Source organism: Canis lupus, chromosome 29 (assembly GCF_048164855.1).
Source record: "Canis lupus baileyi chromosome 29, mCanLup2.hap1, whole genome shotgun sequence".
Taxonomy (NCBI): domain Eukaryota; kingdom Metazoa; phylum Chordata; class Mammalia; order Carnivora; family Canidae; genus Canis; species Canis lupus.
Window position 1 is genome coordinate 31,429,088 of NC_132866.1, and position 23,118 is coordinate 31,452,205.

General features: G+C 46.9%; 1 protein-coding gene across 2 annotated transcripts in view; it reads left to right on the forward strand.

Moving 5' to 3' along the window:
- The window catches only part of TLL2 (tolloid like 2), a 122,311-nt gene that overhangs the window by 28,147 nt on the left and 71,046 nt on the right, over positions 1 to 23,118 (forward strand). For both annotated transcript variants that reach the window (XM_072805865.1, XM_072805866.1), the window contains exon 3: positions 22,224 to 22,304. In XM_072805865.1, coding sequence (XP_072661966.1) covers positions 22,224 to 22,304 — 81 coding nt within the window. The remainder of the gene's footprint in view (positions 1 to 22,223; positions 22,305 to 23,118) is intronic.

Sequence of the window (23,118 nt, forward strand, 5' to 3'; positions counted from 1 at the left end):
CAGCCTCACTGGGCTCAGGCTGTGTGCACACAGAGATTTTTAAAACATAGAAGGGATTTTGCTCAACACCCTCTTGTGCAACCTGCATTTCAGTTAATACCACTGCATAGACATCTTTTCATGCAGTACATTATGGGCTAGCACATCTAATGTACAACTCTGCCATAATTCGTCAAACCAATCCCATACAGATGGGCATGAAGAGCGTTTCCCTTTTCTTCCTGTAATTCTTCCCAGTTAGAAACAATGGTGTTGTGAGCAACTTTGTGCATCGATCCTTAAACATTTGCTTTGATTAAAAAAAAAAGTATTTTTAAATTTAGGTTTTCATTTCCTTTTTTTTTTTTAATTTAATTTATTTATTCATGAGAGACACACACACACAGAGAGGCAGAGACACAGGCAAAGGGAGAAGCAGGCTCCATGCAGGGAGCCCAATATGCGACTCAATCCCAGGTCTCCAGGATCACGCCCTGGGCCAAAGGCAGGTGCTAAACCGCTGAGCCACCTGGGCTGCCCTAGGTTTTTATTTCTTTTTTTTTTTTTAATATTTTATTTATTTATTTATGATAGTCATACAGAGAGAGAGAGAGAGGCAGAGACACAGGCAGAGGGAGAAGCAGGCTCCATGCACCGGGAGCCCGACGTGGGATTCGATCCCGGGTCTCCAGGATCGCGCCCTGGGCCAAAGGCAGGCGCCAAACCGCTGCGCCACCCAGGGATCCCTAGGTTTTTATTTCTAAGCTTTGGTTAGTGCCCCTGTGTTTTAGGGGAGGGAAGGAGGTTCAAGGGGAGGGGCTGCTAAATCCCTGGGAGGGAGGGCTTATAGGGGGTGGGGTTCAGAACCCTGCAGTGTAGCCCCAGAAGCCTTCTTTCCCTGGTTCATCCTGTGAGTTTGGAGCTGCTTTCTTGGCTGCAGAATGACACAATATCATTGCCCTCGAGGTAACCAAGGTGGCTTCCTTCCATAGGTGTTCCCAATGTGTTAAATTCAGTGAGCGGCAGAACCAAGACTAGAACCAGGTGTCCCAGCTCCCAGGCCACGTGTCCTCCACTGGACCAGCCTGTCCGCATGTTGCCAGTTAGAAGAAACAGAGTACAGCAGAGGTGCGTGTAATCGTTCCTTTGCCATCACCTGGAAGGTGCCTCTCTGGGCCAAATGATGAGCAGAGGCCTTGTGCCTGGGTTGCTTTATGCGCCCACTCAGGGTGCTGCATTGGCCACAGAAAAAAGCTGCTGAGACCCCCAGCAGGGAGCACCCTTGCCGTTCACTTAGAGGAATCAGTCTCCCTGCCTCTAGTCCTCCTTCCCCATCGTGCTTCCAGGTCATCTTCCTGGCCCTGACCTTGCAGCCACTGTAGTGGGTTGCATAATGTCCCCCCAGACTCATTTCTACCGGGACTTCAGAATGTGACCTTATTTGAAAATAGAGGATTTGCAGATGTAATTAGTTAAGGGTCTTGAAATGAGACCTCAGTCCAGTAATGGACTTTAACAGGAGAGCACTCAGACACAGAGGCCGCGTGAGGAGGGCGGCAGAGACTGGAGTGAAACATCTAAGAGCCTGGAAATGCCCAGGATTGCCTGAGCCACTCATGGTTAGCAAGGGATGAGGAAGCCTCCTTCTCTAGAGCCTTCGGAGGGAGCATGGCTCTGCCAACACCTTGATTTCCGACCGCTAGCCCCCAGAACTGGAAGAGAATGAATTTCGGTTGCTTCAAGCCACCCACTTTGTGGGAGTTTGTTACAGTGGTCTGGGGAGACTGACAAGACAGCTATTTTCCTTAAAACCCTCCGTGGTTCCCTATCACTTGGCAGAAACATTCCTGAGTCTGACCTTGGTCTGAACTGTGCACACTCTGTCTACAACCTGCATATCCAGTCCCCTTCCCTCTCCTTGTCCTCCAGCCAAACATAATGACATTGTGTCTGTACAAGCCCTGAGTTTCCCTCCTTTCAGCCTTCTGTTCCAGCTACACCCTTTGCTCTAAGTCCTTATTCTGCAGAGAAAGAAGTGAAAGCCCAGGGAAAGCCAGTGACTCCTCCAGGGCCCTACAACAGGTGTGCTTTCATGAGACAACTTACTTAGCACGGCTGCCAGCTTGGAAGGCACCTGTGTCGACAGCGCTGTGAAAATTAGCCTCTCGTTGTGCATGGGGTAGAAAGAGCTCTATTTTCTCCCCATTTTCAGACTGGTCTATGCCCCTGCCATGGGAGCTGCCAGAGGAAGTGGCAGCAGCATTTTGGATATGTGCGGGGCAAGGAGGCAAGAGTGCATTCTTCGGGGAGAGAAAGTCCTTCTGTGTGCATTTTATTTGCAGAGAGAAGAATGGGAGCTCTGAGCAGCCATGGGCCAAGCTGTTCTATGAATGGGACCCTTGAATTAACATTGCAGAGTTTCCTAAAGCTGCTAATCGGATTAGCTGTGTAGTGAAGGAAGTACTTAGCGGGACACACACACAGACACACACGCAGGCACACACACTCTCTGACCGTCTTGCATCTTCTTCGATGAGATGGTGCAGAGCCTCATAGCCCTGTTTCTGAGTTCCGAGACACCACTCCTGCTAAGCACACAAGGTGGAGGGCAATGTGCCTGATGCTTGGGACTTTTGTTTATTAGTACCTCCCCTGAAGAGTCCAGGAAGCCAGTGTTGCACATTCTCATCTTTGCAAATGTCTGGAAACCTCAAGAGGAAGTCTCGCCTTGTGGTTACCTCCATCCGGATAATGGATTTGATTTCTTGGGCTTTGTAATGAGGGCTTGGAAAGAGGAAATGGTTGTGATGATTTACTGGCTCTGATGGAAGCTGACGGCCTTGCCTTGTCTATTCTGAGCCACTGGGTCACATCCAGCTCTATTTAAGAAACCAACCTTCCTCTGAATCCTCAGTTCCTTAACTCCTGCCATCTATGTGAGTGTCTGCATAAGCCCAGTGGTTTGGGCCCCTGCATTCAAAAGAATGAAATAGCAGGAGTGAGAGACGTAGGTTTGGATACCTTGCCTCCCCTCTCTGGGCCTCCTCTCGGAATCATGAGGGTCCTTCCACCTGGTAGACTCGTCAGCTCCTAGAGTTCCTTTTCTTACATGGAACACATGTAATTGTCACCTCCTGTTCCCATTGAATATCCACATCCTCATTTTTTTTTCAAGCCAGTTAGCGCTCTGGATTTGAACTCCAGTGTTTCAGGCTTGAGAAAATAGGAGACTCCATGGTCATTGAGCACTGAGGGACAAAATTTAGGCATACAAGGCTAACACCTGCCCATGAGGGACCCACAGGTACTATGAGGGTTTCTGGGCTTACCATCCAAGGTTTGAAGCTCTAAAAGGAGACCCCCCAAAAAGTAAATAAATAAATAAATAAATAAATAAATAAATAAATAAATAAAAGGAGACCCAACATGTCTCTGCTTCCAACACATATTTAGCTTTAGAGACTCTTGAGAGTGTTTGTGAGTGGGGTTGTTTTAAGCAGCCCCATTGACAGGCTGTGATTTTCAGTCTCCATTCCTGTGGAGACATTTCCTAAACTTTGGGGACATGGCTTTACTAATTCATCAGTTTTCTTCAGTGGAGGTGGGAGTGTCCAGATAAGAAGTAGGGCTGTGGTAGCTCCCTGTGACATTTTGTAGAAGGGACAATGTCCTGAGTTATGAATGAATGCCAGATTGGTTGGATTCAAGTCTGTCCTCTAGCATCACACAATGCCACATGCCATTTTAGCAAAATCTGGTGGCCTCTGCTGCTGGAGCTACTGATTTAGAAAGCTGGAGAGGAGCAAGACGCTGTCAGGGAGCAATCTTCCTCAACCTTTCCACCATCTCCTCAAGGGCTTTGGAGGAGCAGGTGCCTGGAGAATAAGGTCTTGGTGACTTCCTTTCTCTAAGTACATTGTACTTTGACATTTCAGGTTCATAGACCCCTTTGAGAGTTTGATGAATGTTATGAGCACTTCTCTGGGAAAAAAGTACAAACACACACACACAATTTTGCTTGGAATTTCAAGAGATTTAACTACTTCATGAATCCCAAGTTATGAAACTCTGTTGGAGATGCTCTTCTTGTGTGGACATCCCTGGCCTTGCAGACTGCAATGTAGAAAGCCTTGGATGGTGGAGTCAGGTGGGCCTGGGTTGCCTCTCTGGCTCTGTGTTGATTAGCCGGGGTCTTAGGGTGACTCGATCCTTATCGATAAAATGAGATATTAATGCCTATCTTGCAGGGGGGACTGAAAAGTGTGATAGGTAAAGCACTCATGCCAGGGTCTGACACCTGATAGGTGCCCGATAAGTAATTGCTACCATGGCTGCCCCTATGCTGGCTCTTCCTCTGTCTTCTCTTCTCTCTGGCCCACCTCTGTGTCTCAAACTCCACATGCCCCATATGCCCTAGAATTCTTTTACATCACTGTATGTACTCAGCAGCACCTTCCCGGGGTCTCTGGAGCTGGGCTGACAGCACTGTGATCTATGCAGATTGTTGAGTGCAGACCCCATCCACCCATGGGACATCTCTGCCAATTCCCTAGCCTTCCCTGGTCCTCCTGAGTCAAACTCTAGAATCACAAAGTTGACCAGAGAGAGATCTGAAAATGGCTTAGATGCTGGTTCTTCTCTGATAGCAGCAACAAAAAGCATAATACTAACCAGCTTTTGCTGTATTCTGTGTGTCTTACAGACTCTAACACATGATCACATTCAAACCTCACTCGATGGTTCTATGTGGTTGGTATAGACACAAAGGCAAATGTTCAGAGAGGCATGTGACTAACTCTAATACAACGAATTACTGGTAGAGCCAAGATGAGGACTTACCTGTCATGTCAAAGGCCCTACTTTGAGCCTCTACACTCCATTGCTTCTAGAAATAGCTGCTGGCATCACCACTGACGCTGTCCCTTTGAGCCAGGGAAACTTGGTCTCCCCATCAGCACCCTTGAGGGGTGATGGGAAAAGATGAGGAAGAGTTCCCTGTGCTACTGGGGCTTCACCTCATCATGCCCTCTGTTGTCTCAGGTCACATTCAGAGTGTGCCCTGCCGCATCCCTCAGCCTGTCCCAGCTGTGACTCGTCTTTGGTCTTGGCTTGTTCTCTTTTGTTCCAGCATCAGGCTACGCATGTGAAAGATGCCAGACAAATGCTGTGGTCTGTGGACGGGGCTATGAGCCTCAGGAGTGCTTGGTGGCCTCCCTGCTTCCCTGCTCTCTCTGCTCCCCCAAGAGGTCAGTTGAGGTTAGGTTTGTTTGCTTGAATGTGGGATGCATTTGAATGTGGATGCCAGCAATGAAAGAATTGCTTAGAGGGTGGTGCCTTCAGGCCCAGTCACCTTGCAGGAAGTGTCTGAAAAGGGCATCCTTAAGCCAAGTGGCCAATAGCTAATCTCTACTGGGCCCTTAGATTCCCAGATGGAAAATGTGGTCCTTATGTCATTTCCATGCCAGAGAAGGAGTACCAGCATTCCTGCTCACTTCTCCAGGGTTCCTTTCATCCCTTCTCCCCTCAGACCTGCAGCCCTCTCCCCCAGCTGACTGCTCCAATCATCCCTGCCCTCCTGTGATAATTCTCCTTGGCTCCCGTGGTGTAGAACTTGATCTTTACTTGCTGAACTCCTACTCTGATATATATCTGCTTCACAGCTCTGCTGACCCCCTGACACCAACTTTCCCTCCCTCCCTCCTTCCTCCAAGTATCAGGTGCTAATGGGGGACCTCATCTGTGCTCAGCACCAAGGATACCCACTTTCTCTTCTGCTATTGGAGAGATGGAGTTTTAATGATGGATATGGTTATGGTCATATTTTGGGGTATGGGAGGAATGGTGCAACCTGGGATCAAAAGCCCCTGCTGGTGTGGGGTAGCCCCCAACTTCCTAGAGGAGGCATGCTCCAGCAGGCAGAACTCACACTCAGAGGGAGGGCCCCAGGTGACAGCTGTCATCCAAACAGGAGTTGGTGTTGGGGATCTAGCCTGGGGCACTGCCAGGGGGCAGAGAAGGGCCACCAGGAGGACAAGAGCTGAGACTTAGGCAAATAGCATCAGAAGGACCTTTAGTAGAACTCACGGGAAGTTCCAGTTTTGAGCTGCAAGCTTGGGAGAACAAGGCAAAGACCCCTATTCCTTCTGGGGGTATGGGTAGTAGGGAGGACAATAAGCTGGAGATTTGGCCTGAAAGAATAAAATGAAGACAAGGGTCAGAAATTAGGCAGGAGCACACAGATCCAAATCAGGTTAAAGGTGAAGTGCTGCTGTGACCCTCCCGTGTTGAACCTAAACTGCCTATATCCCCCTTGACCTAAGACATGGCTGGCCAGTGTCAGGGCAGGCTGAGCCCATAGACCGCCGCTGGCAGCAGAGAGGGGAGGGGGACAGTGGGGCAAGGCCTGGCAGCCAATCTGCCCATAAAGTCTTCAATTTAGTAAGTGATTTGAGATGATAAAGAGGCATCTGATAAAATACACATCTGTTCTTTGGGAAAGAAAAAGACAATGCAACATAAGGATTCTATCATCTCTTTCCCTGGGGCCTCATTCAGAGGCTGATTTATACGTTGGATTAAAGCCAGAGTTCGCTGTGAACTTGAAGTGTTGGGAAAAGTAAATTCACCTTTAGGTTGATTTTTGTTATGACTGCCTTTCCCAGAATTTGGGGACACTGGGCAGGAAGTCCACTTGGAGCCACAATGGGGTGCAGAGCTGGGTAATGGGGAGCGATGACCACCCTCAGGCATTCATCCAGGGAGCCGCAATTCTGGGCACCTCATAGACCTCAAATCTGGAAGACTGAGTCAAAATTGGGAGATTTAGCTTGAGAAGGAGGACAAATAAGATTTAGTACCTGGCATTGTAGACAAAATTCTGTTTCAACTTCCAGAATCCCACTCAAGATAGCTCAAGTAAAGAATTCACTTAAGAATATATTCAGGGCCACCGACAGGCAGAAGAGAAGAGCCAGTCTTTTGGGGATTGGACTAGGAGAAAGGAGCAAAGCGGGCGTCTCTTCTCAGAGGGCCATAAAGTGCCTCATTTTTGCTTTTGCTTCTTCTTGCATATGACCCATTGTGGCCACCATGCCTGAGTTCCCATCATGATCTTCAACTGGAATGACTCCACTTGATGCCTGCAGCGCCTCCCTATGTAGGGTACTGTGGAAGTCCTAAGAGCGGAAGGAATCTGAGAGTATAAAGTGAGCTAACCAGAGGGTTGACAACAGAGTCCCAGGGAGGTAGATGGAGGAAACAAAGTTACGATGGAAGGAGGTGGGTCTGTGACTGTGGCTCCAGAGAATAATGAATGGTGGTCTCTTTTGGGTTAACTTGGTCTTGGGGCCAAGCCTGATAACCTTACACCCACTTTGCCATTTCTGTTATTTCCATAGGAAAATATTTTATGAGTTCCCATCAGCATCTTAACACATGGGATTTGGGAACACAGCCTCACGAGAGCTGGGGGCCCCTTCTATCATTGAGGACCCAATCATTGCCCCTTGGTTTTGGCTAACAGAAAGGTGTGCCTTACCTTCCCGGACATCATTCTTTGGTTTTTCTTAATCTCGATAATTTTTCACTGCCCTTTAACTGTGTATATTTTTGTTTGTATTTATTGAATGAAATTCTGTGTTACCTGTTTTTAACTTAAAGAATAGTTCTCTAGGGGACTCCTGGGTGGTTCAGCAGTTCAGTGCCTGCCTTTGGCCCAGGGCATGATCCTGGGGTCCCGGGATCGAGTCCCACATCGGGCTCCCGGCTTGGAGCCTGCTTCTCCCTCTGCCTGTGTCTCTGCCTCTCTCTCTCTCTCTCTCTCTCTCTCTCCTTCTCTCTCTATCATGAATAATAAATAAAATCTTGGGATCCCTGGGTGGTGCAGCGGTTTGGCGCCTGCCTTTGGCCCAGGGCGCGATCCTGGAGACCTGGGATCGAATCCCACGTCGGGCTCCCGGTGCATGGAGCCTGCTTCTCCCTCTGCCTATGTCTCTGCCTCTCTTTCTCTCTCTGTGACTATCATAAATAAATAAATAAAAAAAACTTAAAATAAATAAATAAATAAAATCTTAAAAAAAAAGAATAGTTCTCTAAAGCAGAATGAAATGATGTAAGTCATACTTAAGACTTGCTTACTTATGCCAATCAAATGTTCTAGTATCAGTGGCCTAGGTATAAAAAAAACAATTTCTCACCTTGACTTAAGAGAACCCTATGGTGAATCCTTTTTGACAAAAGAAAGGATGCTTTTATTTTTTTTTATTTTTTATTTTTTAAGAAAGGATGCTTTTATCCAGTAAGTAATTACCCCCTAAATATTTTAAGCTTAGTATTTTTCGTTTTCTTAAAATTATGCCTCTTTGCTTTTGTATTTCTTGGCCTCTTCTAGATATGTGTATATTTTGTTATAGCTGGAAACTGACCTCTGTCACAAATGCATTTTCTACTCAAGTATTTTCTTCTTGAACATGATAATGAACTCAGTTGTTTTTGGACAAAACCAGTGCCACAGCCCTTCACAGTTAGCCACTGCATGACAGCTTGGCCATCACTTCACGGAACTTCACTTTTCTTATCAAAAAATGAGAGGTTGAGCTCTATGCTTCCTGAGGGCCAAGAGTGATTCTCCTGGTTCTTTTGTCAACAATAATCCAGAAATGTATGGAGACTAAACATGTAGTTTCTGCTGCATGCACAGCTAATTAGAGAACCACAGTATCTTTGGCTCTTCCTTCATTTGATAACTCATGGGACTTCAGAGTGTTCTGCTCAAATTGTATCTAACCTGAGACCCTCCATTGGGCTCCCATAGGTGTTGGCAGGAATCTGGCTGTGGCCTCTTTTTGTTCTGTCTTTTTTTTTTTTTTTAATTTTTATTTATTTATGATAGTCACAGAGAGAGAGAGAGAGAGGGAGGAAGGGAGAGGCAGAGACATAGGCAGAGGGAGAAGCAGGCTCCATGCACCTGGAGCCCGATGTGGGATTCGATCCCGGGTCTCCAGGATCGTGCCCTGGGCCAAAGGCAGGCGCCAAACCGTTGCGCCACCCAGGGATCCCTTGTTCTGTCTTAGAAAACAACAACAAACAACAATGGACAGGAGAAAGTTAAGAGAGCTGAGACTGCCTCCCACAGCAAAGCCCCTGAGCACCAGTGACAAACGGGCTGGAGCTAGAGAGCTGGAGAAGCAGCTTGAGGGGCAGCAGGTGGTCCTGCCTGTGTGTTTGAGATGAGACTCTTCTTCCATCGTGCTAACCTGTGACTGATGTACAGGATGGTCAGAGCAAAGTCACATTTCTTCTGGGGGCTGTTTCCATAGAGGTCTGCAGATCATTATTTCCTTGGTTTCCAAGGAGGCTCAGAGAGAGGAGGTGATGAAGAGTTGCCAGTAGAATCTCCTCCTGTGTTCTGGTCATCTTATTTCTCTTCAGTGTCCTTTAATGAGGTTGTTTGCCCACAGACAGTGAGAGAAAGGCCCCAGCTGACCTTGGCACTGAGCCTCTAACTCCCTTCTGCTACTTCTTGCTTTCTGCCTCCCAGGTTTTCTGCTACCCTCCGTACCCCAAGACCTGAGATGCCATGGTCCAGGGGAAGGAGCTCTTGTCTTCTCTGACATTGGCACCCACTAAAGGCATGGCTTTCCCATTTAATCTGCTGCCCAGAGGTCCTAAGCGGTCAGCCCACCAGCCAAATCTGGTCTGCAGATGTGTTTTGTTTGTTTTGTAGTGCTCACATTTTTAAACTCGCTGCCAACATTTGAAAAAATCAGATTTCCAATAAAAATCCGGAACTCTGGCCCCTCTTGGAAAGTTGGGGGATCTGGCCATGCCGGTCCAGCATTTCCATGAGGCAACAATCCATGCAGTTGCATAAGGATGGGCCAAACTCCGGAGCACGCGCTCTACGGTTTGTCACAGGCCCTGCTCCCCCTAATTGTCTCTCAGCCAGCCTCTCGCACTCTGATGTATTACTTGCCTGGCCCACCAGCTCTGGTGTCTGAGTTTGCGCACTGGGCCCCGGGGTAAAGGATACCATCCTTGGGCCCTACATCTGGTCCCATGGCACTGGCCACACCTCTTCTCTCTTCTCCATCAAGGAGGGTTCCAGAGCTTCAACTGTTGCCTAGAAATCTGAAAGAAGATCCCTCTTCTGGAGGCTCTTTTCTTGAACGTTCAGTGTTTGGCACCTCCTGGCAATACAGCATGCCATGTCCGGGGCTCTGCTTGGCACCGGGGAAAAATACAGAAAAAGGCAGATGGAACATGCTCAGTGTCTTAGAGGGGGCATTTTATGGCTCAGCAAATGCACTGACATCAGACAGAACAGGTTCTTTGTGCCCTTGTGAATCAGTGGGATGGGACCATTGGTAGATATGAACCTCTTTGAAGCAAAAGGGGCCATATACTTCACTGACATTTACTACCACCCAGAAAAACCCTAATCACCTTACCTATGTTACCTCTCTTTACCTATGTTATCTCTTAAAGGTGGAGCCATTGCTTTGCAGTTCTCCTTGAACCAGGCCTTTCTACCCAGAAAGGTCAGACAAAGACAGGCCATGGAACTCTGTGGTCCTTTCTGCTTCTCTCCTCCCGTAGGAGGAGTGAGAATCCTCCCGCAGTAGCGGAGTGAGAATCCTACCCCTCGAGGCTTAGGTAACCCTTTCTTCAGTTTTCACTTCCTTCTCTGTTCTTGTCACATCATATAGGACAGAGCCACAAGGCAAAGACTGAGTGCTGGGGGCTAGACCCTCCCAGCTCTACTGTGTACCAGCTGGTGACTACAAATCAAGTGCTTTACCTCATCAAACCTTGGTTTCCTCATCTGTAAAATGGGGACACAATAACCATACCTCACCCTACACAGGTGCAGTGAATATTGGCTGGAATAATATATGCAAACATTAGCCTTTCCAGTTCAGTCTAACTCAGATGAGTGTATTTGTTAAGTGTGTGTCCTGAACACTGCACAGGGGAAATAATACAGGGTACTGTCTCTACCCAAGGAGTTAAGTGTCTTGTTAGGGATAATGGACTTGGTTCACAAATAGTTATACTGTGGGCATGGTATGATGGGGCCCAGGAGCTCCTTGAGAGGAAGGACTGGATCTGGTCTGGTTTTCTCTCTCTGGCCCCTGGTATAATGCCTGGCACAGAGAGGTGCCCCATAAGAGCTTGTTGAATGAGGGAACAAATGAATGAATGAGCCATGAGTGAGGTGTAAATGAAGCACAGAAGAGGGGGTTGCCTTTACCTTCATGGAGGAATTAGAGCTAGGCCTTGAAGGATTTTGACTAGGGTTGTAGCTGGAAGGGTTGTGCATTGTAGGTGGAAGGCAGAGCTTGAATGCAGTCACGGAGAGGGAGGTTGGCATTGAGAACCAAGAGGTTCAGGGTGGCTGGCAGGGGGTGGAACATGGCGGGGGCGGGGGGAGAGAAGATGGAAGGATGCATTGGGATCACATTCTGGTGGGACTTGGGCTGAGGCCCTAGGGCTCTCCCCCCGTAGGTTGACCTCTTCCCCACCCCAGGGCCCACAAAGTCTTTACCCCTCACCATCTGCCTTTCCCTCAAACTGCCACCCCTTCTCTGGGAAGCCCCCACACACCCATAGCTCTTCCTTTTCTCCCAGGCTGGGCAGTGAGCTCTGTGAACTATCATCTGTCTGTATGCTGCCAGTGCCCAGGTTCCTGTGATGTTCACCAAAGTTGCTGAGTAAACCACTCTTCACAAAGGCAAAATTCTATTTCCTCCAGACTCAGCATGTTACCATTAATCTCATTATTTTGTGACTCAAATAGTTGGAAAATGATACCTCATTTTGCTTTTATTTTCATTTCTCAGGGTTTCATTCATTCAGCCATTCTATAAAGTTACCTACCAGTTAGATTTTTTTTCTTCTATGACGTGTTCACCAACTTTCTTTATCCAATGCCTATGGGATACAGAGTTTTTCTCAATGATTTGCATGAGCTATTTGGATAATATGGATAGTACTCATGGTTACCTTCAATGCAGACATTTCCCCGTCTCGGTGATTTGTTTCCAGTTTGGGGGATTGTCTTTCTGATACACAAATGTTCTAAAGTTTTTGAAGTTGAGTGTGTCAAACCAAATTTTCTTATGCTGCTGAACTTGTAACATTTTTCCTACTGTAGCTTTGAGAAATAACCTGTTTTCTCTAATGTTTTCCTATGGTTTGTTTGTTTACACTCTTTCAGTCCATTTGGGTTTTCTTTGAAGGTAGGTTGATACCCCTCCCCCTAATTTCTGAATAATAATCTCAACACTGTCTACTGCATATTCTTTCTGATGGTTTGGTGATGTGTCCTTTATCAGGTAGTGTGTGTTTTTATCACATAGTGTTAGTATTGGCACCTGTGTGTCTTGTCATGTCAGTTTCTTCATGTGTTTAATATTTGGTGGGCTGTATCCTTCCTCATCACCCGTGCTCTGGGTTTTTTAGAAATATCTTCAATAATCTCACTAGTTCATTCTTCTAGGTGAGTCTATGGATCACTTTTCTACAAAAATCTAAGAGAATCTTCTTAGAATTTGGATCATGGATATGTTAAAGCTGTAACTTCCTTTGGAGAAACTGACACAGTTACATTTTTTACTCATTCCATCCAGGAACATGGAGTGTTTCTTCTTCACTTACTGTTATCTTTACAAATTGCAATAAAATGTATAAATCTCCCAGTGCAGTTATACACATTTCCTGTTAAAGTTACCCCAAGTTTCTTATGTTGACCATTCTGATGGGTTGTCTGAAACATTTCTTTCCACTGGCATATTTCAGCATGATGACTGTGAAAGGGAGTGCTTTTATCACATATCAGGGCAGACTTGGGCTTTCCTCCACCCACTCTTTTTGCCAGCTGTACACTGAACATACCAGCTTTAGGTATGCCATCATCTAAAGAGCTCACCTGAGCACCCTCCTCTCCATCACAATGGTCTACCCACTTCACGATGTCATCACTTCTTGATTGGAGTCCAACCTCAACGTCCACTGGGTTCCCTTGCCTCCCTCCTTTCCTGCTTGCCAGGCCCATCCCACACCTGGAGACACATCATCTAAGAAGATGGAGTTTGTGTTTTAGAGGGTGTCATGGAGGCAGGCAGTTAACATGCAAGCACATAATAAACAAGATCATTGCTGATAATGCTCACTGAACCCTGAAGGGAACAAATGGGGACTGAGAAGTTTCTTCCAGAATCTTCCTTTTATGCATTCAGCTTGTAAGTCCAAATTTTGGCCCTCAGCATCTGAGGGAAGGATTTAATTGGTGTTCCATCATGCTCCTTGGTTCTTGCTGCCCCACCGTCAGCTGTGAATACTGTGGGTCTAAATTTCTACCCCCATGCCTCTCTAGTGCTCCCACACCTGACCACTGCCTGCTTTAGAAACAGACCTCTTCAGAAGCTTCTAGAAACCTATGTGTGGGAGAAGCCCCAAGTTGCCCCATATTATAAAGTTTGTCAGTGGAGGCAAAGGGGCCTGGGATTGCCTCTGGGTCTTGCCTCTTACTAGCTTTGTGACTGAGGGTGAGTTATTTAGAGTCAATAGAGATAGTAGTAATCATAGTAACAGCTAACTGAGTGCTGGTTTGGGGCGAGGTATTGTTCTATGCCTTGCATGTATTATTTCTCTTAATCTTCATAACAACCCATGAGGTGAATCCTCTTCTCATTTTATGGATGAGGAATCTGAAAGAGAAAGAGGTTAAGTGACTTGTTTAATTTCACACAGCTAGTAAGTGAAGTAAAGGCTAAATCCTAAGCACTCTGACCCTGGAGCCTGCGCTGTAGGTCCACCTTGCAAACCACCTGATTTGGCTGAACCTGGGTAAACAGAGATCAGGTAGGTGGTAGGTAGGCTGTTATATTCATGCTCCCTGACAGACCTCACCTGGCACAGTCATTCCCTAGTACCATCCTCTCTCTCCCTCAGTGTCTCTAGGCTTGGGTGTGTGATTTGCTTTGGCCAGTAGAAGACTAGAGAGCATGGTGTAAGCAGAAGCTTTTACAAACCACTGGCACTTTGGGATTCATCATTTTGGAATGCTGCCTCTTGGAAGCATCTGCTGATAGGAAGCCCAACAGAGCCATGCTGTTAGGAAGCCCAAGAGAGGCCACATGGAAGACAGCCAAGGCCCCAGACATACGGCTCCACGTGAGCCATTGTGGTCATCCCTCAGCCATTTGAGCTATCCCAGCTAAGGCCTCAGACACTGTGGAGCACAAGCCAGTGCCATTTGTTCTGTGCCCCAGTTCCTGGCCCACAGAATCAGAAGCAGGAATAAAATGGTTATTTTAAACCACTCTATGGAGAGGGATAATTTGCTATGCAGCAGTAAGTGATGGAAACAGCCAAGGTCAGGCGGGTGTGAAAGATGTGAGCCATGTGTATGAGAGTACCTAGAGTCCAGGCTCAGGAGAGGCTTGAAGCCAGGTGAGCAAAAGGTAGGTATTACTTCAAGATCACATCTAAGCAAAAGGTCTGGCATAGTTGTAACAACAATCAGGGACCAGGAAAAATGCAGGTGCAGGCATTCAGGATAGGTGGAAGGTCCAACACCAAGCAAAATGGATGTCTGGCTGGAGGCTCTGGGAAGAGAGCACTCAAATCATCATGGTTAAGAAGCCTCCCCAGGACTCCTGGGTGGCTCAGCTTTGGCTCAGGGTGTGATCCTGGGGCCCCGGGATAAAGTCCTATATCGGGCTCTTCACAGGGAGCCTGCTTCTCCCTCTGCTATGTCTCCACCTCTCTCAGTGCCTCTCATGAATAAATAAATAAAATATTAAAAAAAAAAAAGAAGCCTCCCATGAGCTTCCTCCTGGAGTGGGAGCAAATTCTGAAGCCTCATCGGTCAATGGCTGGACATAGGTGGGAGCCAGGTAACTGGCTGGAGAAGAGAGGGCTGGACCTGGGAATCGCCTACCCCAAACTGTCTGAGAGATGATTCTGACAGGCCCTCTCACTTCTCAGCCATGAGTTTTCCCGCCTTCCATCTTGCTGAGATGTGGACTCATTACTTTTTCTTTCCATGGTCAGAACAGAAAAGCAGAAAAAACAACTAGACCACAACTTCTCCCTCTGCAGAAACATGACTATATTTCTTGCTTTCCCAGTGGAGAAAGGTTTTCCTGGCAGTTGCTTGTGTGTGGGTGTGCATATGTGGACGTACGTGGGTGCACGTGTGAACGACAAAGTGCAGAGCACATGTTCATAGGCATTTGTGTGCTATACTATAGGTCGTCTTTTAGAAAATCCCTTTATTTCCTGATTATAAAAGTGATCACAATTTAGAAATTACAAAAAATATATAAGAAAATGAAATTCACCCAAAAATCACCAGCCAGAGATCATGATGATGAGTATTGTGGGTATTTCCACCCAGGCTCCCCACCCCCCATCTTTTTTGCGTGTGCTTTTTCAAAAAGAATGGGATCATAGCCGGTTCTATTGGAATCACCGTGGGCATTATTTCTTTATCTGTTTTTTGACTCACAATACGAACATTTTTCCCACTTAGTAAACTCTCTTCTAAAACAGTTTATGAGGGTTACATGGTGTTCCATTACATAGTAATTCATTTTACCACCTCCCTTTTGGGGGTGTGGTTATTACAGTCTTTATTATAAAAATATGGAGATAAAACAATCTTTGTCTTTATCATCAATCAGTTCCTTAGTGCCAATATCTAGAAGTCATATTCTTGGGTCAAAGTCATTTTACTGCCTATTTTGATACATCTTGCTAAATTACCTCATAAATGTTACCAATTTATATTCCTCCTCCACCAGCAGTGTATAAAGAGTTCCCTTTTTATTACACACTTGCTGATATTAAATCATTTCATTAACAAAAGCTGGCAATGATCTTTTAACTCATTTTCCCTTTCCCTTCTGTAGCATTTGATATTTGGCATAGATATAAAATTTACTTGGCACTGAATTGCTTAGGATTACACATTGATTACCATAGTGGTGAGCAGGTGTTTCTTGCACTGAAAGAAGTAGGCAGATATTTCATCCATCGGCCTGGCCTGAGATGCTCACTTGGACCACACTTACACAGGTTTAGGGTAGGGGACAACAGTTGTGAGCACAGGTTCTGGAGTCAGATGGGCCAGGCTTGGAATGCAGACTTGGTCACTACCAGCTGGTGATCTCCAACAAGTTACCCCTGACCCTCCGTTTTCTCTTCTGTAAAAGAGGAAGAATATTACTTATTCATGGGATTGCTGTGCATATTACATATGACCAAAGGGCATGGCAAATTAAGACTGCTTAAGACATGGTTGTGAGGATAAGACTCAAAAGCTCTGCACAGGCTGGCTGTGCATTCCTCAGGCATCAGCTCTTGCCACGCTGCCCTCAGCCCTGGCTCTAGCCACACAGGACTCATTTTCCTTCCTCGGGTTGTTTTGACTTACTGAGTTTTTGTTTGCTTGCTTGTTTTGTTTTTGTTTTTGTTTTTTTGCTAGAATGCTCTCCCCAGATGGAGGTCCCTCTTTCATCATTTAGGTCTCAGCTCAAATGCCATCTACTCAGAGACGCCTTCCCTGGGCTCTCATCCCCCATTGCTCTTTCATAAAACTGTTTTAATTTCTTCAAAGTGCTTAATCCCTTCTTGGAATGATCTTATTGTGTATTGTTGATTTTTATCCCCTGCACTAGAGCCATGAAGGCACCATGAAGGTAAGCCCTGGCTGTCCTCGCTTCAGGAACCCGGCCCAGTGCTGCCAAAGCAGACTCTCAACCAATATTTATTGAATGAATGGACTAGTAATAAAGTGATTTTTAGGATCACCTCGTGCTAGAGATTTTTAAAAAAATTATTATTAGAGTTTCGTGGTAGAAACTTACCTCTGGGGATCCCTGGGTGGCGCAGTGGTTTGGCGCCTGCCTTTGGCCTAGGGCACGATCCTGGAGACCCAGGATCGAATCCCACGTCGGGCTCCCGGTGCATGGAGCCTGCTTCTCCCTCTGCCTGTGTCTCTGCCTCTCTCTCTCACTGTGTGCCTATCATAAATAAATAATAAAAAAAAAATTAAAAAAAAAAAAAAAAAAAAAAAGAAACTTACCTCTGGTTGGTTAGAGGGTATTCAAAGTGAGTAAATGGAGAGCGTAGGTTGTCCTGGCAGGATTACTTTAGCACGTGATGTATATTAAAGGATTTGACACCAGACTTCTGGAGAGAATCTCAACCTTCCCACCCAAGGCTTGGGTCTCCAGTGCTCACTTAATTGCTCTAAGCCTCAGTTACCCTGCATGTAAAATGGGAATCATAGCACCTGGGTTGGGGGTTGGCTTGAGGATTAAATAGATTAACATAGTACCTGCAAACAATAAACACTTTAAAAATGGTAATTACTTTTGTGTTTAAGAAAACCAAGAACAAAATAATGTTAGGCTCTACAAATGAGGGATGGAAGGAATAAATGATATCAAGTTTTGGTTATAATACCACAGTAATGAATATTAATTCATAGTCACTATGCATGAGCATATATTTGAATAAGCAGTCTTGATCTGTGGAACAAGGCTCTGTCCTCTTGGGCTTTAGAAAAGCCCATCTCTTTCTGCCTAGATGTCTTTCAATGTATATAGCTAATATTTCATTAATTATGGTGGAGGAGTGTTGTGTATACATCAATGTCTCATATGATGCATATAATTAAGCTACTTTTTGTTGGGAGCGGAAGAAAATTGGGCTTTCCCAAAGAAAAGCAGCTTGCTCCCAAAGTTGCTAACAGATTGCTTCTTAATTGAACTTGGGAGGTGAATTATATGGTGAATTAGAAAAAAGAACAACTCTGAATTTAGTGAATTGTTCCATAAAGGAAACTGTGGGATTGAATTGCAAATGCTGGATAGAAACATTTCATCCTGGCCCCATGCATCACGGGCCGTTGACCTCCGCTGTGTTTCAGTGAGAGCGTGAACAGGCCTGTAGCTCTCTTTTCAAGGCCTGGAGGGCATTCTTTCCCAGAGACCAGCTGTAAGCCTGGGTTTCTTATGCAAAGGAGACGTTTGAATAAGCCCCTGTGACTAATGAAATCTACAAGGTCTTTGCATATCCTCTCACTGAAGAGGTAATTAACCAAAGATCAAATACGGGCATATATATGGTTTTTTTCCAAATATTTTTTGTCTTGCAATTATACCCAAGGAAAAATATATCACCCCCCCCCCCCCACCATGCTCTTACCCCACTGTCCCCCTGTCTGCGGTAGGCTGTATTTCTCTTCCTGGTTCTGTGGCGCCCACGGCCCCAGTTCCAGCCACAGACACACCTGTCTTACTCATTTGCTAGCTTTTACTGGAAGAGAGCAACATTTTCCATTGATGTAGATGTGAGAAATGACTTTTTTCGTGTTTGATGTCTTTTTCCAGTCCCACATCTTTCATGCTCTGTGAGCTTGGGAAGGAAGAGTTTGGTTGTAAGAAAATATCTTGAGCTAAGCCTTCCTCTTACGGGTTCCATGAGTAGTGAATCTCAACCTTGGCTGCACCTTAGAATCACCTGAGGAGCTTTGGAAAATCCTGAGGCCCAGCCCAGGCCCAGACTGATTAAATATGAACCTATGTGGAATGGGACCCGGCATCAGTGTTTGTCTAAAAAGCTTCCTAGGTGATCGCAAATCACAAGATAGGTTAAGAACCATTGTTCCAAGAATATCTGCTTCCCTGTTTCCATAAAACCTGATGAAGACAGATTTTCCCATCCATTAGGCCAAGTCAGAAAAGACTGAGTTATCTTTTTAAGCACCATCTACCTGATTCAGCCAGCCATCCATCCCGTAATTTATTGAGCGTCTGCTATGTGCCAGGCACAGTGCTGGCTGTTCATCATTGGACAAGACAAGGTCCCTTTCATCAAGATGCTGAAAAACTAGAAACCAGACTCAAGGATCAACTGAATGGACAGGAGATACCGATACCTTGTGATCAGGGATGTGAATTAGCCCAGCCACTGCAAAGTGCACAGAGCAGAGTGCTTCTTACCTGGGAGGAGCAGCGAGGCAGTGTCCCAGGGGAAGTAGGGTCCCACCTGAAACTTGAAGCACAAGGAGGATTTGGCCAGGTAAAGAGGTGGATGTGGCTGAGGAAAATAGAAATCAAGGTGCTATAGGTAGCTGAGTGGGGTGGGTGAGTGGGAGTAGGAGAAGTAGCAGGAAGCCCCAAGGCACCAGGTGGAGGAGGTCGCAAGGGATGAGAACTCATCCCAAGGGCAGTGGGGAGCCTCAGGTAGAGTTTCCTCCGGGAGAATGGGCAAACCACATTAAATCCAGGTAGATCCCGGGCTCGGCTGTACTGGAAGCATGAGATTTGCTGCCCTTCTGAGAAAAAAAAGTCTGTAGTCTCCTGCTGGTAAGGATGATAGTGGAAGGATTTGTGTTCTTAGCTCACCAGGCCCCCAGGCTCTCACAGGCCTCCTGGGGGGGAAAAATGCCATGGGTCCCTTGGGAATAACCAACCTCTCCCAGGTACCCTACCTATTCTTGTTCTTTTTGGTCCTGAGGCTGAGGGGAAGGAGCACAGATTTGAGGGTCAGAGAGAACCCACCTCCAGCTATCACCATTGCTAACTCTCTGTACCCTTGAGACAGGCAAGTCACTTCACCTCTTAGAGTCCTGTTTCCTTCCTGGAAAATGGGGATGTTTATGGCACTTTTGTCATTGTGTCTTTAGGAGGCTAGAATTATGAAACTCAATATGAGAAGAACATTTAGCACTGTTCTTAGCACATGTTCAGCTCCATAACTGGCATTTAGTAAATGCTGATTCTTCGCCCCCGCTTCACTCTCCCACCTACTAGGGAGCACCTTCTTCTCCCCTCAACTCCAGGGCTTTAGCTCCTGTTGTAACTCCAAGTACCGGGGCCAGGTGGATCAGAAGTTGTCCACTCCTGCCCTCCTCTGCCTGCTGCACAGCTGAGTATCAGTCTCTGCTGCTTTTGCGCCCTCAACTGCAGCCTACAGCTAACCTTGAACCCGGGCTGTGCTCACGTATCCTTACAGGTTTAATATTTTTGCCTCTCCCCACTCCTTTCGCAGGAGCCAAGCACATCTAAATTTACCAACCCTTCATGCTGGCTAATGCTATGTGGAATCTCCTTTCAAATGCCAGCCCCTGAATCCCCCTCCTGTCCACTACTAATAAACCTGGTCATGTTCAAATCTGGCACAGTTACAAAGCCCTCTCATGTCCTCTGGCTCTCGTCTAGATCCCTTGGAATAAAAGCCAAATCCTGAAAATGGCACCAGATGAGCTAACCCTCCAGACCCTCCACTGCTCTCTGGCCTCATTGCCTACTACCCTGTTGCTCACCCATTCCATTTCACCTACCACCTCCCTACCACCAAGCACACTCCCACCCCAGGGCCTTTGCACTTGTTGTGTTCCTTAGTTTGAAAAGTCCTGCCCTAGTCTTCTGTAGAGTCTCTCCTTCACTCTCTTCAGGCTTGTGCTTCTCTATCTCCCACGAGACAGCAAGCCCTTATCCCTAGCATTCACTGTTCCCCTCACCCTTATTTATTTTCTTTATTATTATTTCTTTATTATTATCTTTAAATATTCAAGTCAGTTGCCAAAAAGCAACTGACTTGAATATTTAGTTGACTATTTGCTTATTGTTTTCTCCCCCTACCCTCCATCAGGATATAATTTCCATGAGGTCAGGGTAGTGTTTGTTCTGTGTTGTATCCTGAGCAGCAGAAACAGCATCTGGCGTGGTAGCAGGTGTTGGATAAATATTTGTTGAATGAGTTAGTGCCTAAACAAACCCATTGCCTCATTTTGTCTTCAAAACAAACAGCCCATTTGACAGATGAAAAACTGGGAATGCCCAAGGTCTGAGCCACAGTTACACAGCAAAGACAAAGCTAGTCCCGGAGCCTGGGCTTCGGGCTCCCCGTCACTCCACACATGCCACATTCCTCTGTTGGCCAGCAATTTTCATACCATCAGGATTTCCCCCGACCTTTAGCCCGAGAGGAAATGATATCACAGCTGGAAGAATACCCAGAGGCTGGGAGCTGGCCGCCAACGCCCCAGCAGCTGCAGGGAGTGTGAGCGGATTCCGAGTTGGCAGAAAGGCAGGGGACCGGGCGGGATGGAGGCTCACAAAAATGTCAGCGCACGCCTGGTCTCCCGCCAGTGTCATAGGTTGGGCCGCGGGGCTGCAGGGCCATCTCCCTCAGTTGTCTGGGGCCAGGTCACCGGGTCACGTGTTTGGGATCCCACCGAGTCATTGCAGGTCGTCTATGAGCTGTGTGGCCCAGGAGAGATCATCAGGCTTCTGACTGGGGGACCCCGTCCTGAGCCCCGAGCTTTCCATATGGGCTGACAACCTGAGGCTAACCATTCTGTGTCTTAGCATTCTCCTCCGTAAAATGGGGTTGTGTCTGCCGCAGAATGTTCCGATGAGGGTCAAAGAAGATACGGAGAGACAGCTTTGCAGGCTGCAAATTTCTAAACAAATGCAAGAAATGATTTTGTATAAGCAGATTGTCCAGTAGTTGCTTTGATGTGGTTTTGTATGTGCAATAGTCTCTCCTGGGCATAGGCTTTGCCCTCAGATCTGCTCCCCCGTGTCACAGCCCACCCAGTTGTTCAAACCCCAAAGGTGGGAATCCTTGGGGACCCCTCTCAATCCCTTGTATCTAATCCATCAGCCTCCCTGCTTCCCTGCCTGCAACTATATTCCTGATGTCCCTGTGGATCCCGCCTCCCTCTCTGCCTGGTTCCCCCTTGTCCACTGCCATCAGTCCCTCCTTGTGGGCCACATCACATATTTAGGGGCAGCACTGACAACAACGTACGCCTGCATTCCACACCAGGGGACCCCGGAAGGGAGTGTCCTGTTTACATTTGGGCTTCCTAATGGGGGTGAGGGTGAGGAAGCTGGCTTCGGGTTGACTCCGGGATTTGCCTCTTAACTCTGTGTATTTCACTGCATGTACCCTGGAACTGACGGGCGGGGGAGAGTCAGATATTTCTAACTTGTGAATCATGTGCATGATTATGAGAAAGCAGGTTCTTTTCTGCCCTAGCATCTAGAATGGCGCCCGGCACGCGGTTGGCACTCAGCCAACTCTGTTATCGAATCCTTACCCATCTGCCAGGGATCCTGGTCAGCCCCCAGGCGACCAGGTTTTCTCCTTTATCTCTTGGTGCTCCGACAAGGGACGCTGACGTGTCCTCACGCTTCTGTTCTTCCTGGTTCCTTCAGGTGGGCTCGAGGAGCGGCCGCGTGAAAGCTGGCAGAGTGCTGCAGCCGCGAACGCCAGCAGCAGCGAGGAAGCTGGAAAGGGTAATGTGGGGCCCTACCAGGTCTTTGGGCCTTTTTTTTTTCTCTGTGTTAAATTCCACATAACATAAAATTTCCATTTCAACCATTTTAATGTGTGTAACTTAGTGACATTAAGTACATTCACAGTGTTGTACGACCATCCCGCTATCTCGTTCCAGCATCACCCCAAAGGAGATCCCACACCCACGAAGCAGTCATTCCCCCTTTGATACCTCTTTTTTTTTTCCATTTTATTTATTTATTTGAGAGGGAGTGAGCGAGAGAGAGAGAGCAAGAGAGAGAGAGAGTGAGCAAGAGAGAGAGAGCTTGAGCTCTGGGAGGTGCAGAGGCAGAGGGAGAAGCCAGCTCCTCGCTGAGCAGGGAGCTTTCCGTGGGCCTCCATCCCAGGATCCTGAGATCATGACCTGAGAGGAAGGCAGACGCTTAACCATTGAGCCACCCCAGGTGCCCCAGCTTTGGAAACCTCTTATTCCACTTTTTACTTTTTACTTTCTATCTTAGTGGACTAGGAGCACCGAAGTCTGTGGGAATGAGGGAGCGTGTCCTTTTGTTGAGGACAGACTGGCTACCAAAGAAAGCCCTAGACGGGTGGCGTTTGGTTGCTCAGGGGCTGTATGGTCTTCAGCTAAACTCTGCCATTGAGGCTCATGACTCTTCTCACCAGTGCTTGGCTTGTGAGTTGCAGCCCCCAAGAGCAGACAGGAGGGATCATGAGTCCTTGGAAACTAGGAGTCTGACAGAACAAGTGCGCATGGGAGGCAAGGAGAGAAAATAAAGCTGGGATGGAGGCTGGGGAGGAGGACGTAGCCCAGAG